The sequence below is a fragment of the Anolis carolinensis genome, chromosome 2, assembly GCF_035594765.1.
Source record: "Anolis carolinensis isolate JA03-04 chromosome 2, rAnoCar3.1.pri, whole genome shotgun sequence".
In the NCBI taxonomy this organism is placed as follows: Eukaryota; Metazoa; Chordata; class Lepidosauria; order Squamata; family Dactyloidae; genus Anolis; species Anolis carolinensis.
The window spans coordinates 285,469,992-285,489,728 of NC_085842.1; the positions used below are offsets into that span (position 1 = coordinate 285,469,992).

The 19,737-nt window shown below is 37.6% G+C and overlaps 1 protein-coding gene across 2 annotated transcripts in view; it reads right to left on the minus strand.

The window, feature by feature from the left end:
- Positions 1-261: 261 nt before the first annotated feature.
- rasgrf2 (Ras protein specific guanine nucleotide releasing factor 2) overlaps positions 262-19,737 on the minus strand; it is a 137,896-nt gene continuing 118,420 nt past the window's right edge. For both annotated transcript variants that reach the window (XM_062972286.1, XM_062972285.1), the window contains exons 21-27: positions 18,104-18,207; positions 16,462-16,546; positions 15,096-15,293; positions 10,782-10,861; positions 6,237-6,354; positions 5,246-5,314; positions 262-3,654 (exon numbers count right to left, since the gene is read on the minus strand). In XM_062972286.1, the coding sequence (XP_062828356.1) occupies positions 3,562-3,654; positions 5,246-5,314; positions 6,237-6,354; positions 10,782-10,861; positions 15,096-15,293; positions 16,462-16,546; positions 18,104-18,207 (747 nt within the window). In that variant the 3' untranslated portion in view covers positions 262-3,561. The remainder of the gene's footprint in view (positions 3,655-5,245; positions 5,315-6,236; positions 6,355-10,781; positions 10,862-15,095; positions 15,294-16,461; positions 16,547-18,103; positions 18,208-19,737) is intronic.

Consider the following 19,737-nt stretch of genomic DNA (forward strand, 5'->3'; position numbering starts at 1 on the left):
AGACTTTAATGGAATGTGATTTTAGGATGATGCCAGAAGGTAGATCTGCTAGTTGATTGATGAACAATTTCTAGCTACTCCTTGCTATATATAAACTGCTATCTTTTTGTATTTGTGCCCCAATTTTTGTGTTACTTGCCTTTCTTTTTGTTTATACACGTGACTTGCTGCTGTTGGACTGGAGTGGTAAAGTTTGGTTCAGGTTCACTACAGATTTTGAAATGAGGAGGCCAGCTATTGACAGCAAGGACTACAAAATAATAATGTGAATCTATATTTTAATGGAAGTTGTAAAATAAATAGGTTAAAGACAAATAAATGCACCTTCTGCAGCACTTCAATACAAGGAATTGCAAAGGGCTCCCATCCCAAAGTACAAAGCCGATACTGTAAAATGAAATACAATTCAAACAATAAATAACCAACCAACCACGATACATCACAAATAAAGCCCACTAATGAATTGTTATGCTGTATAGATTTTTGTGATAAAGGGCTGGTTTCTTTATAACACGAACAAAGAAAACAGAGACAAGTAAAAAAAAGTACAGCATTTGAGATTAGTATCACTTTGTTCAATATCTGACATATGCAATTTTAAAAAATATATTTCAAACACAACAAGAATATGCAGTAAATTAGCCATTTGGTCCAAATAATCCATGCTTCTATTTATCATGCGTCAGGATGCAATCATTATCTTTGGTGAAAATTAATGAAAAAAAACAAGCAGTTTGAACTATAATGATAAACAAGCATCTATAAATAATATTCTTTATGTTCACTTCTACCGTATTCATTAACCAGAAGTATTTAAACATGCCCTAGGGATTTTTGATTTTCTTTTTTTCTAATCATAGATTTTTTGATACTTCTTTGATATTTATTCGTGTATTTGTTTATAAAAATAGGCTCTTAATAAATAGAACTTGAAAAATTTACTACTGACATATAATTTAAAGTGAGACAAAATTTGATTTTATTGTTCAGCTTTTGTCTGGGCTGGCAATATAATTAAAGTGCACAGAAACATACACAAAAAGCAAAAGCTAGGCAGATTTTTTCCACAGTTGTTAGGATTTAGCAGCTTAGTTAGACTGATAAGAAATATCAACTCAAATATGCCAATTTTTTTTTAAAAAAACTATTGTCTACCTGAGAGGGTTAAAAGGGAGGTAACTAATGAGATTTAGCCCTATTGTCAGCAGACTGATAAGGATTGGAAAAGTAAAGGCACTTTTCCAGCCTAGTTGTTCAACGGTGCTATCAGCTTTCCGGATTCACGATTGTTTATGATCACTTTCCATGCAGGAAATTTCACACTTCATAAGAATGATCATATATATCTTAAAACATTAAAGTACTTAATCTGGAATCACAAAGAAAAAAGGCTCTTAAGTTGATCCGTCTTGTGATCTTTATTATTTGTTTTTCCATTCCCCTGATTGACAAATATAAATACATTCTTCTTCTTGGATTTCATGTGACTCATTCTCCATATTTTGGTTTCTGAAAGAACCATTATGGGAGGGAGAAACTGTTTATTGAGCCAAAGAATTTGTAATTCCTACAAGGTCACAGGTGTGGTCTGAGACTTGTATCTGAGTTCCAGTGTGTGCAACTCCTTTGAGTTATTGGTTTGGCCGAATGTGTAAGGAAACCCTGTACTTACTCCAGTTCTCCCTGGAGAGGAGCTGCAATTGCCATGGGTAAGGAGGAGGCCCTTTTCACCTTGAATAAGGCCACAGTATCTTTCATTATATATTTAAGGAAGGAAGGAATAAAATGATACATTCCTTATAGTGGAATTTCCATTATTCATTGTCCCATGTTTTGTATCTTTCACTTAGGACTTAAAGATTGAACACTCCTGGTATTAAGGGCTGCACTGACACTTCAATTGATGCTTTGAAATTTTGAGAAAATGCATATGCATGCCAAATTTAATATATAACTTGATATACTCTGTGTGTGTGTGTGTGTGTGTGTGTGTGTGTGTGTGTGTATGTTCAATTATGACTGTTTGCAATATTCAATGATAGTTGGCCCCACAGAACATAGAGTTAGTTACATGTCCATGCCACATTATGCAAGCCAGAGCTTACAAATAGTTGGGAAATGCACTCTTATTCCAAAAAAGTGGGGCAATCCCAGCTCATGTGCACACCAGAGCAAATGCTTACGTGCAGGCTCTTGAATCAGAGACCACAGTGGATGCAGATACTACATTTAAATTGACATTGGAATCATGCCCATATATACGCACATACACACAGAGAGAAATATTTGTCACAGTTTAGTGTACCATAATGTGAGGCTCTATGGTACTTCAACCCACATCACAGTGCAACGGGTAGTGGTCATGCTGTGTAGTAGTTAAGCATGACAACTAAGCTTAACAAAGTATAAACCTTGAAAAATAGTTCTAAGTACTTTAAAAAAAATCAAAGGCATATGTAACTTATAATACTACCATGGCAACTATTTATTCCCAATGGGTAGTGACTAGGCTTTGATGCTGATGCACAGGTAGAGGTTCCTCACTGGCTTCCATGAACATGAAAGTGCAGTGTTCATACCAAGACACTTGTCTGAAGTTGCTTTCATAAGTAAAGGAAAGAATCCTAGCCATCATGTAAGGTGCCATAAAGTCGCCCTGGAGCTCACACAATGCTCTGAATTACAGCATGCATTTTAAACAAAGGTTGCTGGAATAATGTTGTTGATGGAAAACAAGGTGCAAAATACCAATGAAATTAATCTATTATGAAATGCAAGTATTGAACTTAAAAATCCCATCTAGGCTTGTATCTTTGACAACCATAAAAGGCAGTTTATGCGGATGCATCCTATATTAGTTTCATCACATTCCTAGATGAAAAAACTATTTACAGTATTTAGCTGGCATTTAATATGTCACCAATGTTTGCAACCTTCTATCCATTTTTGAAATTGGAAACATACTGTGAAGAATTTACGAAGGAGACATTTTCAATTAAACAAGTCATTTAGGAAGCAAATGCCTTAATGATGTTAAAGGTCACATTATACAGAAAAATACTTTTAAATGCCTATTGTTTACAATGGATACCACCAAATTCAAATAGCTTCAAAATACACAGATGCTTTCATGCTCATTATGGATCATGTGTTTTGTCCAAGCCAGAGTGGAGAAGCTTATCTCTTTTACACTTGCTATCTTCATTTATTGTCATCTAAGGGAAGATGCTCCCTATATTCATTTTGCCTTTTTATTGACAGGCTCAGTATAGTTCTTACAAATGTTTCTTATATTTTTCTTAGCCCCCAGTCTTTCTTTCATGAAATGTTTTCTTTACAAAGTAAAAGCATTCAACCCTTGTTGGTAATCTTTTGACTTGGACCTCCAACAGCTTCATCTCTGCCTGAAAAGGAATCTCCGTGAGACTCTGTGTCCCTTAATGGCAAAGGGAACTTGAATTCTTCTCAGTGTTTCCCCCTTGCATTGTTTAGGGGACATGCCATGCATAATTTTTCCATTACACTAGAGTTCTCTGTGGGATGAAGAACAAAACTGGTTTTTCAGGCAGGCAATCTGGGTTCAATCTTTAGAGATAGTTCATACAATGTGTCTTCATCTATGATGAGACTCTTGTCAAGTAAGTACTGAGTGACCTGGAAGAACAAGAACAGGAAACAATTTATATGTAACAGTAGAAAGATCATTTATATCCTTGGGTTCAACTGATTTTTTTTCTAAATAATTACATCTGCCTTCTTGTCAATAAGCAAGAGAGTTTTATTTTGAAAAGATGCAAGTCTGTTTTATTAAAGTGGCGGTGGGGACATATGTTAGATGAGAATACAGATTTTTGTGTGTGTGTCAGAAGCAACTTGAGAAACTGCAAACCAGGGGACACCTGGATGTTTGAAGTTTTACCATCTTTGTGGGAGGCTTCTCTCATGTCCCAGCATAGGGAGCTGGAGCTTACCCGCTCTCCTCGGATTCGAACCGAAGATAGCAGTTCGAATCCAGCACCAATATGTCAGTCAGCAGTCCTGCCGGCACAAGGGTTTAACCATTGCACCACCAGGAGCTCCATGGGAATACAGTACAACCTGCATATCTTTGAGACTCATATTTTCATTTATCCATGTCCAACAAAAATATATCATTTGCTACCCTGTTTCCCCTAAAATAAGACATCCCCAGAAAATAAGACCTAGTAGAGGTTTTGCTGAATTGCTAAATATGAGGCCTCTCCCGAAAGTAAGACCTAGCAAAGTTTTTGTTTGAAAGCATGCCTGCTGAACAGAACACCAGAGCATGCAGGATTGGTAAATGTACGTACCATAGAGTTTTGTACATGGAAATAATGGTAGTAACAAGAAATTCTTGATAGGATTCAGTTTGTCTGGTTATGCTGGTTTGTGATGACAACTACTGTACAGTATATAATATTCATTTTTTTTCAACAATAAATGCGAATTCTTCTTCATGGAAAACTAAGACATCCCCTGAAAATAAGACCTAGAGCATCTTTGGGAGCAAAAATTAATATAAGACACTGTCTTATTTTCGGGGAAACACGGTAGATATTTTCCAGATCCTCTAGCACAACTCTGATATTCTTGGAAGTCAAGTTTTTGGAGATACGTTGCACTAGTATCCATAGTTTTGCTTATCCAAATGAAGTCCTGAACCTCTTTATATGGGGCATTTTTGCCCCATTTTGCTGCTTTTAATCACAGCAAGGACGAGGCCTGCCATGCGCCATCACACAACGCACAGCAGGCCCCAACCACATTTGCCTCAAAGGCACTTTCTTCTCCACTACAGGGAGGAAAGTGTAGTTTGGGTATCTCCAACAGAGCGACCTGCATTTCCTTCCCCTTTTTGCCACGTGATGGCAGGAAGGGCAGCAGGGCAATGCATGTCACCGCTCTTTCTGCCATCTGAAGGGAGAGGGTGCCATGTATCCTCTCCTGTCCCCTGTGTGTGATGACGGGAGGAGGGAGGATATAATGCGGGGCACCACGGGCCGCCCTTGATGCCTTCCCTTTCATTGGTAATTGCCGACACAACGGCACAGCCCAAAAGTGTCGTGTGAAGAGGTTGTGATCCTTTCTAAAAAATACTTTGGACATATCTTAAACACAAATTATGCCACATCTCCTCCTCCTTTCTAATAGTAAAAAAATAAAACACTCACAAGTACTCAAAATATTCAAAAGCACTGCAAAAGAAGAGATGAAAATACTGTACCTTTGGTTGATGATCTATGCGATAAGACGTCTGCTGGAATTGCCGTATTTCCCTGATTATATGTGATATCTTTTAAAGAAATGGACATAAATAAATCTTTTATTTCATTGGATAAATGGATTGACAGACAGACAGACTTGCATTCTAGCTTGACTGCCTATGAACTAATTGTGCTTTTAGGTCGAGGGATAAATGGGAATGACATTGGATATATTATGGAGGTTTTGTACCTAAAGAGGGAATTTGCAGAAATCAACTGCCCATCAAAGTAGAGAGAGAAACTATTTAGGATCCAAGTCTAGAACTAAACAAGAAATGCATTTTTCCTGGTACCAATGTTGTTTCAGTGAACTATATATGGATTGTTTTTCTGAAGAACAATTCAAGTTCAATCCCACTTGGGCCATATTGTCCAAATTATTCACCACCTGTTTTATGATACATTGTGAAAGCAACAAGGAAAATGGTTTAACTGATTCCCCAAAATAATAATGTTGCAGGGGCAATCCTATGCATGTCTATTCAGGAGTCAGTGCTCTGAATTTAAAGTGGCTTCCTCCCAGATGAGTGTGTATAACAAGGTTAGGAATTGTGTGACTCTCCAGAAGTTCAACATACATAAAGTTTGCTTTATGGGCAAAATTCTTTAAAATATTGTGTAAAAAATATATATGAAAGATAAACGATTTTTGTGTTTAGACTTGGGTCTCATCTCCATTATGTACATATATGCAAATGCAGTCGTTCTAAAGGGGAAGAAAATTAGAAATCCAAAACACATCTGGTCCCAAGCACTTTATATAAGAGATCCTCAACCTGTAGTGATACTACGAAATCCACCAGCAGGTGGTGATAGAACGCTGAACCTGGATACAAGAACAAACAGTTGCTTCTTAATTTCTGCCAATAATACACCTTTGAAATGCAGCACATATACAACTAATTATAAATACAGAAAGAAAGAGAAAAAGAGAGACCATAGAAGAATTACCATTCTCATTTTGGAAAAATTAACAAGGCCTTCTTCAGTAAAATTTGGTGTTCCTTCTTCAATAAATGCCAGGTCTGTTAGGTACATTCCAAGATATGGTACAGAAGGGGGATTACAGCTGCATGACAAGAAATATTAGCTTTTATTACTGTGTGTCCTTTACTGTTTATGGACTATTTTGGCACAACAAACAGCGCTGTTTTTAAAATAACATGCAGTCCAATTCTATGTGTCTTTACTTGGATATGAATTCCACTGTGCCTTATGAAATTCCTTAACATGTATGCAGTAGGACTGCAATTTAAGATAGCATTGATTAAACTTGAATTGATCTAATTATAGATTGATGATAAACCGCAATTTCTCTAGATCTGAATCTGGATTCAAGCCCAGTTATGGGAAGCAAGTGGCTTTGGACAGCTTGGTAGATGACTTACATCAGGAACTACACAGGGGGATGTGTTCCTCTTGGTTCTGCTGGACCTCTAAGCCTTCAAAACTATTGACATTATCCACCTTACTGGGATGGGATGTAATGGCATCATTTCCAGGCTTAATTGCTATATCCTGATCTTTTCATTGACTAGGAACACTTCTGGTTAACTGGATTAACTGATACAGGCTCACAATTTGAGTGTATTTTTGGATTCAGACCCCAACCTGGATGCCTAGGTGTTGATAATGACCAAATGCACTGACACAGTTAACATTTCTGATCTGGCCACAGGGAGTTAATTTATATCTTGTTTAGATTATTATTTGTTTATTTATTTATTTACTACATTTATATGCCGCCCTTATAACACTCTATGTGGGATTGTTTATGAATAATTTTTGTAAGCTGCAGCTCTCCAAAAATCTGTAGCCAGATTATAAAATAGTGCCTGTTTTCAAAGAGCATACTGCTCTCTTGTTACAAGACCTCTACTGATCCTAACCAACACTGAGAGCCTAGTAAATGGAGTGGAAGTGGTGGGATCCTTAGGTGGGAGTGACTATGTGTTCTTGGAGTTTGTGATACAGAGGAAAAGGGAAATTAAAAGAAGTCAGGCATGCATTCTAGATTTTAGGAGAGCTGACTTCAGGAAACTTAGGGAAATACTGAGTGTGATCCCATGGATAGGAATGCTTAAAGAGAAGGGGGTTAATAATGAATGGGAGTTTCCTAAAAGCGAAATATTGAAGGCACAAATGCTAACAGTGCCAACAAGGAGAAAAAAAATAAGAGAAGTGTAAAACAACCAGAATTGATGTCCAAGGAATTTTCAACTGATATAAGATTGAAAAGGGACATACCATATACAAGAAATGGAAAGGGGGGATGGGGAATCACCAAAGAGAATTTCAAACAAATAACCAACACATGTAGGGAAAAGGTCCAAAAGACTAAAGCAGAAAATGAGCTCAAGCTAGCCGGAGAGATTTCAAACAATAAAAAGGAGTTATTTGGTTATGTCAGTAGAAAAAGGAAGAAAAAGGAAGCAACAGGGCCTCTGCATAGAGAAGGGGGTGAAATGTAGAGGGAAAAGGCAGAGTTGCTCAACACCTTTTTTGCCTCAATCTTCTCCCAAAAGGAGACTAGTGTTCATCCTGAGCAATATGGACAAGGTAATAGGGGATATGCAACCCAAAGAAGTAGTCCAGAAAAACCTGACTACTCTAAATGAATTCAAGCCACCAGGGCCAGATGAACTACATCCAAGAGTATTGAAGGAACTAGCAGAAGTCATTTCAGAAACACTGGCAATAATCTTTGAGAATTCATGGAGAACGGGAGAAGCCCCAGCAGACTGGAGGAGGGCAAATGTTGTCCCTATCTTCAAGAAGGGGAAAAACAGGACCAAACAATTACCATCTAGTCTGCCTGACATCAACACCAGGAAAGATTCTGGAGCAGATCAGTCTGCAATCACTTAGAAAGGAATGCTGTGATTACTAAAAGTCAACATGGATTTCTCAAAAACAAGTCATGCCAGACTAATCTTATCTCCTTTTTCAATAGGGTTACAAGTTTGGTAGATGCAGGAATGCTGTGGGTATGGCATATGTTGATTTCAGTAAGGCCTTCAACAAGGTCTCCTATGATCTTCTTGTTAATAAACTAGTAAAATGTGGGCTAGATAATACTACTGTTAGGTGGATCTGTAATTGGTTAAGCAACCAAACCCAAAGGGTGCTCACCAATGGTTCATCTTCATTCTGGAAAAAAGTTACTAGTGGAGTGCCACCAGGTTCTGTCCTGGGCCTGGTGCTGTTCAACATCTTTATTAATGATTTAGATGAAGGTTTAGAGATCATGCTTAGCAAGTCTGTAAAAAGGTAAAGGTTTTCCCCTGATGTTAAGTCCAGTCATGTCTAACTCTGGGGGTTGGTGCTCATCTCCATTTCTAAGCCGAAAAGCCGGCGTTGTTCGTAGATGACACCAAATTAGGAAGGATAACTAATACTTCAGAAGACAAGATCAGAATTCAGAATGACCTCAACAGATTAGAGAGCTGGGCCAAGATTAACAAAATGAATTTCAACAAGGACAAATGTAAGATGCTATACTTAGGCAGTAAAAATGAAATGCAAAGATACAGGTTGGGAGACACCTGGCTCAACAAGAGTACATCTGAAAAAGATCTTGGAGTCTTAAAGGATAACAGGTGTGATACAGCAGCTAACAGGATTTTGGGCTGCATCAAAAGGAGTATAGTGTCTAGATCGAGGCTAGTCATGATGCCTCTATATTCGGCTTTGGTATAACCTCACCTGGAATATTATGTTCAATTATGGGCAACACATTTTAAGACACAGTTCAACTGACATACTGGAAAGTGTCCAGAGGAGGGCAACTAAATTGATCAAAGGTCTGGAGACCAGGCCCTATGAGGAGCGGCTTAAAGAGCTGGGTATGTTTAGCCTGCAGAAGAGAAGGCTGAGAGGAGACATGATGGCCATGTACAAATATGTGAGGGGAAGTTATGTGGGTTATTTTCTGCTGCCCTGGATGGCCCTCTGCTGGGGGTACTTTGTTTGTGTTTTTCCTGCATGGCAGGGGGTTGGACTAGATGGCCCATGTGGTCTCTTCCAACTCTATTCTTCTGTTATTCTACTGGAGAAATGTGCCTTCTGTGCCTAGAGCCTATCCAGAAAAAGTAGTAGGAACAACCAAATACTGATATTTGAACATACCTTGATGCCTTTATGGTCAGGAAAAGAAAATAATTCAATAAAATTTCCTTGATATTCTAATGTTATGAAATTATAGAATCCATCATTTATGGACTCTAATCATTGTGTATTTAAGCAACATGCCAACCCTTGTACAATTGGCAAAGTATGCTCTTGCATACTTTCCACTCATTTAAGAAGGGCTGTGCTACAAATTCCATTAAAAGGAATGGAACTTGGTAAAGATTGTTACACAGAACATTCACACAAAGACATAATGGAATCAAAGCACTCTTTGATAGAACTGTTAAAGTCCCTGTTAAATTAAAAATCCCATGATCCCATAGCACTGAGCCATGGAATTTTAAGTGGCGTCAAACTGCATTAATTCTACACTGTAGATGCGTCCTTGCTTATGTAAGACTCAAACAACAATAAGAATTTTTGAAGATGAAAGTTGAAAAGTGTATTAGTTTTAGAAGAAAGGAATAAATCAGATACAAGTTTGGTTATGCTTAGAATAGACCCACTGACATCAAAGGGACTTAGGCTAATCACGATTAACTTAAATCTTGTTGATTTAAATGGGTCTGTTCTAAGTATTACTAAGTCACTGTCTGCCCATTGTGCATGGCATGCTGCTTGTACTTTCATCTGATGAAGTAGAAAGTATAAACTAGGAATTGATTCTTCCCAATCAGTCTCAAAGATGCTGCTGGATTCTTTTATGTCTTTTCATGCCAGAACAAACCAATATGGCCATCTTTTTTCAACTGTGAAGTAGCTATTGGTGAATACTATTTGGCTTTGATTTGTCAACGAACTACAAATCTCCTAGGTAGCAGCACCATTGAGGACATATTTTTTCAGCTTGTCAGGAAGAATATAATTGTGAACTCTATTCAAAGCCCAACCAAAAGCAATATACACCATATTGAGCTTTCCCCTGCACTACCAAACTTAACAATTCTATTTTAAATTAGAGAGATAAATAAAAGGAGAAAGAAAATAGTGTGACATGTTTTAAAAAAGAAAATTGGACTAGATGGCCCATGTGGTCTCTTCCAACTCTACTATTCTATGATTCTATTCTATGATTCAAACTGACTCTTATGACAGCATGCTTTTTTATGGGGGCACAAATAAGCTTTTTAACCATCTTTCAAGGATCTTTCTTGGTATTGACATCAACCCAGCTGATATCTGTGCCATTTCTCCCCTACCTTTCCTTTTTGAAGAGAGTAGAGATATATAGCCCACCTTTAGTCTGCATAGACTTCCCTGTTCTCCATGAATTTTCAAAGACCAAGAGATAATGGATTAATATACTGATTGGAAAACTTCACCATAACTACAAAATATTCATAGCAAAATGCAATTGGGACTTACTTCTTGAGTGTTTCTCTGAGATTTTTAAACCTTCCTTCAGATGATACAGTCTTCTGAAGTTTATCCATAAGAGCCTTAGTCTGCAAAAAAGAACATGTAAGACGAGTGACTTCTCCAAGGAAATACAATATGACACTCAGCAGACGGTAAAGTTGTTGTTTTTGAAAAAAAATAGTTTGCTTTAAATAAACATGTAGCTCTGAAATAATTGTGGAATTAAGCAATCTTTGCTAATCATAGCTCATATAAAACAAGTTGCTCTCCAGGGGCAAAGCAATTACTCTAATACAACCATTTCACCCAGTGAAAACCCCCGGTGACTCAATAGGTTAAACCCTTGTGCTAGCAGGACCGCTGACCAAAAGGTCAGTGGTTCAAATCCGGGGGACGGGCTGAGTTCCCATCTGTCAGCTCCAGCTTCCTATGCGAGGACATGACAGAAGCCTCCCACAGGATGGTAAACACAAGGGAGTCCCCTGGGCAACATCCTTGCAGATGGCCAATTCTCTCACACCAGAAGCGACTTGCAGTTTCTCAAGTCGTTCCTGACATGAAAAAAATCCAGATGGCAATTTATTTGAATGTGTAGATCGCATATCACACCCCCAGAATTACATACTAGATATTTCTGACCCTGGCAAAAATATCTGTGGAGTATTAAACAGTATTACCTGAAAACTTTGCCCTGTACCTTTGCTTATATAAAAGCAATTTTAAAATAAAAAAACTTGAAATCTGAGACAGAATTATTCCAATAGGCAACAGGCTGTATATCTAAAACATGAGTGAAGCTCTCCAGAATGGGTGTGGTGAACTGGTGTAACCAGTAGTCCCCATAGAGCATCGGCTTTACTTCCATTATTTGAGAATTACATGGTTTGGCTCTTAATCAAGATTTGAACATGTATCACCCAGACCAAGTCCAGTATTTGCCCATTAACCAACATTGGCACCAGTTGAAAAAGAAACAGGAAAGCCAACTGTAGTAAAAGTAGCATTAAATAAATATTAATTAAAATGCTACAATGCTAGATTTTGAGAGAAACTATTGCATTTAAGACACAACATCAGCTTGGACTTTTAGCTTACCCTTCAGTGGGTTAGAATAATAAACACCTAGAGCTGGAAGGGACCACAGGGGCCAACTAGTCCAACTTCCTTCCATGCGAGAATATAATAATAATAATAATAATAATAATAATAATAATAATAATAATAATAATAATCTAAAGCACTCTCAAAGGAGGCCCATCCACCCTTTCTTTAAATCCATCCAGAGATGGAGAGTACACCATCCTCCAAAGTAATCTATTCCACTGATGAACTAATCTTACACTTTTTTTTAAAGGTTCCTATTGTTTAAGTTAAAAAAAAAGTTTGCTCCATCAGGTATTTAAAGATTACTTCTAAATGTTTTCTTCTGCAAGCTAACATACCCAGGCAGCTATCTAAGCCATTCCTTACAAGGCTGGGTTTCTAGACCCTTGCTCTTATTAGTAATCCTCAAGTTCCCTTTTAAACTGTGATGCCCAGAACTGAACAAAGTATTCCAAAGGAGATCTAACCAAAGCAGAATAATGTGGCACAACCACTTCCCTCAACTGGGACACTGTATTCCTGTCAATGCAACACAAAATGTTTTTGGCTGTTGCATCACACTGCTCACTCATATTTAGTTTGCGATCTATTAAGATCCCTAGATCTTTTTCACATCTACTGCTTTCAAGTCATCCAGTCTATATTTGTGCATTTCCTCTTTTCCTGCCTAGATATAGAAACATACATTTAACATTAGAGAAATTTATTTTGTCTGTAAAGGTAATTTTAAATTCTGATCTGTTCTCTAAGAAATTCACTTCTCTATCCCACTCCATTTGGTGGTGTCATCTGCAAATGTGATAAGCATTCCCATTTCTTTTATTACACTGAAAGAACACCAGACTAAAGATAGAACCCTGGAACACCCATCAATAATCTCTCTCCTGTATAAAGTGACCATTTGTGGGTATTTTCTGGGTTGAGTCTGTCAGCCAGTACAACCCACCCAAATAACATTCTATAGCCTACAATTCAACAGCTTGCCTGAGGATATCATGGGGAACTTTGTCAAAACTCTCACTGAAATCAAGATATACTATACCCACAGGACTCCCCGATCCACCAAACTTGTACCTTGATCGAAAAATAGATTTAGTTTGGCACGATCTATTTTTAGGAACCCCATGCTGGTTCTTAGTAACCACTAAGTGCACAAAGACTGACTGTTTAATATTCTCTAATCTCTCCTATTATCCACTTAAAGATGACTGGTAAGTAGTTGCTCAAGTCCTCTTTTTTACCCTTTTTCAAAGCTCATCCAGTCTTCTGAGACCTTTCCCATTCTCCAAAAATTCTAAAAGATTATTGATAGTGGATCTGAAATTACATCTGCAAGCTCCTTCAGCACTCTTGATGCAATTCATCCAGCCCTGGAGACTTGGATTCATTTAGAGTAGCTATTTCTTTATTATCTCTTTACTTATTGCAAGAAGACTAGGGCAAAGAAGGTATTAAACAATTTGGCTTCTTCTCTCTTAGCTTTTCAACATCTTTTAGATGCAGTGGCCCTATCATTTCCTTGTTCTCCTTCTTGCTCTGAACATAGCCCAAGAAAACCATTTTAAAATTATTTTTAACCTCTCTAGTAAGCCTAAGATCAGCTGAGCTTTAGCAATTCTGACTTTTCTCTTACAAGGATTGGCTTCTCATTTGTGTTTTGCTCTAGAGGTTTTCCCCTTCTTCTATTTCTTGTACATGAGTCTTTTAGAACGCAGCTTTCTGAATGCCCTCTACTTTGGGGGCTTTCTGAACACCCCTACTTTTCTTCCTCCTGTAAATTGCCTTCATTGTGCCGCTGTTAAAAAACCTCCAAGTACCATGAAACATTACTAACCATGGGATTTCACTCAGTATATCACTAAGCTTATTAAAATCAACTTTATTAAAGACTGAGTATCTGACTAGGTCTGGCTTCCCCTTGCCTCTGAAAAACAAATCTCAAGAGACTATGGTCACTCCTTCTCACTCAACTGACCAGTTAATCTTTTTGTTTGTTTGTTTGTTTGTTTGTTTTTGTCTGCCAGGTTATCCACAAGCAACACCTGTGGCCTTAGCAAAAGACTAGCTTTGTGAACCCTGGACTGGAACTGAACTTAAGTACATTGGATTCTGTCTTACAATTAGTTATACTATTACTTGCTGGCTTGTTTGACCTTGAAATATGGACAACGACTTACTGGCACTGGGATTGTGGATTTAGGCTTTGATTCAAGAACTTTGGACTTAGATTTTGACTATCTGTGTTTGAACATGAACAAGGCACATCATGACAAGGGGACCCTTGAATTCCATCACTACCACCACCACCAATTCACCTTATATAACCTATTGGAAGTTACTGAGATGTTTAACTCACACTTTTCCCACCTCCGATTCAGCCTAGGCTTCTCTTCCATTCCCATGAGAGATAAGAATCCTACATGAATACACATGCATACACATTCCTCTTGAGGTTGCAGTTAATGTATATACTGAGCTTTACGAGGGACACTTCAATGCATACAAGTTTTCTGGAAGCTCATAATAAAAGCTTTGAAGACTTCTAGGTTGACCCGCTTGTGCAGGTTGAAAAGGATTAGTACCAGAAGAACCCCTCCCCCTCAAGTAGTTAGCTTCATTGCCTTTCGTGGGAGTCTTAAGTAGCTCAGGTTTCTTGATTTCATTGTCTTGCTCTCAGAGTAAACTGCAGATGGTTTCACGTAAATGTAATTGTAAAGTTAAATAAATGACCAAGTAATAGTCAGCTAAGGTTAGAAGAAATGTAGGCCCTAACATAATTAGCAGCTGAAAATTCCTACTTTACACATGATACAGATGGGATTAACATCTTTTTATGGAAAGCTGGAAGTATGGACCTCTTTGTCCAGTCTATGACCAAGTTTCTCTTTAGTAGGATGAGCATGGTAGAGATCCTATCTCTCTATCAGTTCCAATTTTTATTTATTTTTCTCTTTTTTCTTCTTCTTTCTTTTTTTTTTTTTGATCTCTTTTTTCTCCTTTTTTTCTCCCCGTCCTTCTCCCCTTTTCCATTTTCCCATTTCCCCTGCCCTTGTATCCTGTATTATTATTTCATACTCCATACCTCCCCGCTTGCCCTTCTCCCCTCCCCATTCCCCTCCCCATTATTGTCCCCCCCCAAAAAAATTATACTTGCACTTGATAAACAATTCAATAAAAATCATTTGAAAAAAATGTAGATCAATGCATATTATTTACCTGTTTAGAAACTTTAGCCCAGGTTTTCTTCAGCCTGTAGATTGCACTTCTGTTCAAGGCTGATGTGATTTCCAACACACCATTGTAGTTGTGCAAACATCGGCAGATGTCTGCCACTGCTACCCATTTCTCAATCGCATTTGCACGTGAGCCAACATCCGCATAATTCATAATCTGGGATGCAACAAGGTTGCTCATCTAGGCCAAAGAAGGAGTTTTTTTGATACTTGCATTTACAAGGTAGAGTTAAACCAGGGGTCCCCAAACTTTTTAAACAGGGGGCCAGTTCACGATCCTTCATACTGTTGGAGGGCCGGACTATAGCTGGCCACTGAGCAATAATAATAATAACAACAACAACAACAACAATAACAACAATAATAACAACAACAATAAAAAAGAGGGTTGGAAGAGACCCTTTGAGCCATTGAGTCCAATCCCTTTCTGCCTTTGTGCAACGAAAGCACAAGCAAAGCACCCCTGACTGAAAGCCACCCAGCCTCAATGTTAATAATAATAATAATAATAATAATAATAATAATAATAATAATAATAATAAAGAGGGTTGGAAGAGACCCCTTGGGTCATTGAGTCCAATCCCCTTCTGCCTTTGTGCACCAAAAGCACAAACAAAGCACCCCTGACAGATAGCCACCCAGCCTCAATGATAATAATAATAATAATAATAATAATAAAGAGGGTTGGAAGAGACCCCTTGGGCCATTTAGCCCAACCCCCTTTTGCCCTTGTGCCGTGGGGGCCGGATAAATGGCTTCGATGGGCCGCATCCGGCCCCCGGGCCTTAGTTTGGGGACCCCTGAGTTAAACAGTATAAATGAACTGAATGATTATGCCTTTTTAGCAATTAAGACTAATAATACATTTCATGAACGTCTAAAGGTAACAAGACAAGAGCAAGTGAAATAAAGTGTAGAGTAGATGATAATCACAGAACAATATTCTACCAAATAACATGACTGCTGACATTAACACGGTTGCTATTGGCAATGGCTCTCAGCTGTATGCTAAAAGCAAAAACTAGGATGAATAAACTAAATTATGTATAACAAATATTATTTTAGTTTAAAAAACAAACTGTGGCATTTGCTTTGAGTTATTCACTATATATTTAAGGGATGCCATTTTACTACACCATTGTATATACTGGGACTTGAGCATCCATGAATATTGGTATTCATTTCGGAGGGGGGTGTCCTGGAACCAAATTCCAGTGGATGGATATCATGGGGCCAGTGTACTACCAAATTGTTTGTAATCTGCTCACAAACTAGATTCTGTAGAGATCTCAATGGTAAATCCAGATTATTTCTTTTACTTGAAAGTATCCTATTTTAAAGTAACTTACATCATTAAAGTGTTGGCTGGTTTTCATAATATAAGGTGTTCTTTCAATTTTGTCCAATTTCATCCAACCCTGCCCAAGAAACTCTCTGGAAAAAATGGAGGAAGAGAGAAAAAGAATAAAGATAGGAAAAGGTAGAAAAAGATTGACTGACTGACTGATAAAGAGACCCCTGGATATACAACAAGGGCCTAAATCCCCATTGTACCTTTCCTCTTCTATTTGAAGAAAGAATTGAATATCTAAGAACCAAGCTTGCTACAGACAACTGTTTAAAGTAAGGAAACAAGCTGCAAGTCTTTTGTGCTGGCACTAAAATCAATAATAGCACACAATTGGTTTTGTCAGAGAGATTATGAAAAATATGTGAGTCACAGAGTTCCTCATGTACCTTCTTTGGATCTACTATCCTCCAATAATGAGAAAATTATGGAGTATACAGACTTAGGTTGAGACCTTCTTCACCAGTTGCCTAGCATAACATTTAAAAAGTGTGCCTATCTTGGAGTAATGAATCACACTGCTTTTCAACCATGCATTCTTCCATTGCTTCATATCCCAAATGAACTCACCACTAAGGGCTAGATTTACAGAATCTCCTAGGCACTGCATCCATACGTAACATTTATGCAACCCTGAATAGAATAATACCTTTGTGCCACCTCTAAGCCAATACAACCACTTGTGGAATAGAACTTAGATCAACAACAAAAGAGCACTCCGACTTTACAAAGCACTTTGTTACAGAAATTTCCAATTTTCTTATTGGATCTTGTTCACAGGGCAAAAGTGGGGACCTGGTTCCCTCTTGTACACGTTCTCTATGTTTTAAGGAGAAATCTTTTCCATTGTAATGAAAGGAAGACAAATTAATCAGCTTCAGGATTGACATATACTGTGCTTTATCTGTGGTGGTGATGCAGCAGGGATGACTCCACATTCTGCTCCTTCCTTCCTGCAGATCCATAGCCTCTCCCTCCTGCCTACTGATATGTCTCTTATACAGCCCCTACCTGGTCCCCAAGACTGAGGATTTATACTCTGAGATCTGACTTCATGAGGAAGCAACCACTTGGACAGTTACTATGATGGTCAACCTCAGAGAAGGAACACCACAGCACATGAGATATGACACCCATATTAAGGAAATGGCTAATTTAGGGAGCAATAAGGATAGGTTGTTGTATCAAAAAGTGGGTCTTGGTCCTAGCCAGCCATTGTTCCTGCCTAGCATAGCCAATGCTGAGGAATACTGTAATTGGCAACTTAACAACATTGGAGAGCCACACTTTGCTTTATTTGCTCAACCTTTCCTAGCTTTGTTCCCACAGATTTCCTGATCTGGTAGCAAGTATGATAACAATAATGCCAGATGTTATTTGCAGTTAGCCCCTTCAGGAAATGAACTGCATCCTGTTCACAAAGAACTGCATAGAGACACTATGATACTGTTAAACATATTGACATTAGTCTTTCATGGCTCATTTATTCTTTAATAGATCTTAAACAACACAAAACACAACTCAGACTATTATGCATTCACATTGTTTTTGCAGACTTGCCACTAGTGTGAATCACCCTCTCTTTTGAAACTTCACTTATAAAATATTTTCACTTCGATTATAATTATTCAAAAGCTACTTACTCATAGGGTATGCTTCTGAAAACAATGTGATCTAAGAGAGTTATTTGTTCAGCAAGCTCCATGGCTGATAGCGTTTCAAAGCACTCTGGTTTAGGACATTCTAACTGTAAGTAAAGAAGCACATGTTTGATTAAAAAGGAAGTTTTTGTTCACATCATGTTAGGTTAATGACGTACTGTAGTAATTTTACCACCTACTTCCTATTATAGGCAGTCCCCAAGGTACAAACTTCCAATTCACAGTTGAGAATAGGGGTGAGACAATAGGAAATGAGAGAAATCTAGTTTTAGGAAGGGAAATTCCTGAATAAGTTATCATGGGAAAAGGGGATCTCAGCTGAGGCTTTTTCACCAATCCTTGTTTCCACAACAAGCCAACTTTCATGGGGATAGAAAGTTGAAGTGAAATCTTCTGAACAGGTGCACAGACAGCAAAACAAACACTAAAAAGGAATTTCTTTTGAAAATATATCTATTATAGTTCTACATCATCCCAAGCTTGATGATAGAATATTATTTCAGTAAAGTAGACTTCCAAGTGGTAAATTTTTCAGTTTCTAAAATGTTGGGAATGAAGCTTATTATGCAAAGGATTCAAATATAATAATACTTTTCTCGAAATGTATGATTAAAGTATTATTCACAAGTTCTTTTTTAGGTGGATACTTTAAAACATGCCATTTAAATATAATGTTGAAGATGCGATTCGTGAAAGCCAGAATTTGATCCTTAAATTTCAGTAATCAAATTAAGTTAATGACCATAGAGATTTCACTCTATTGCATCCTTTTTTTGTTTGCTTGGTAGGCTGGAGAATTGCATTTTTGTGACTGTTGCAAATAAGAACGGTTCTTTTTTCCATGCCTTAGCCATTTGAAAACTGGAATTAATATAGTTTCTGATACAGACACAGACTATACAACTGAACCAATTCCAGAAGGAATGTCATCTGTATTCTTTATGGAGTTTCATGTAATGTTGGTACTTAATGATAGCTAATAGTAAACATGATATATTGGTTTGAACGTGGGACTATGACTTTGGAAACCATGGTTCAAATCTCTACTCAGCCACGAAAACCCATTTTCTTAGGCAAAACACATTTTTCAGTCTCATAAGAAAGCAAAGGTAAAATCTTTCTGAAAAAATCTTTTAAAAACTATGATTGGTTAATCTATCATGATAAGTTAGAAATAACTTGAGCACTCATAACAACAACAAATAGCAAATAACAGGTGGAACCTACAACATAATTGCTCCATAAAAGAAGTATTCCTATTGGCCCATAAATGTATCATTGCTCCGTAAAAGGAGTATTCCTATTCAGAATTCTAGCCATGCCCTCTTCCATTTTGTTTCCTATTTATTCCTCCAGCTTTTTGTTTATCTTTCCCAATAGACATTGTTCTGCGTCTGTTCAACATTCTTGGTTGAACATTTTGGATTCCTCTTTAGGATTTATTTCCTTAGAGTTTTGTTTTCATTTCTCCTGAACTTGCTGATATCTTCCCATTGGTTCTTAGTGGCCTTATTTCATGCGGCCTGCCCTTGTTTTACTGTTTCTTTGGGTTTTTTTGATGTAATGTATATTATCATTTATTGTATTGCTTTTAATTGTGTTATGGTATGCTGTTT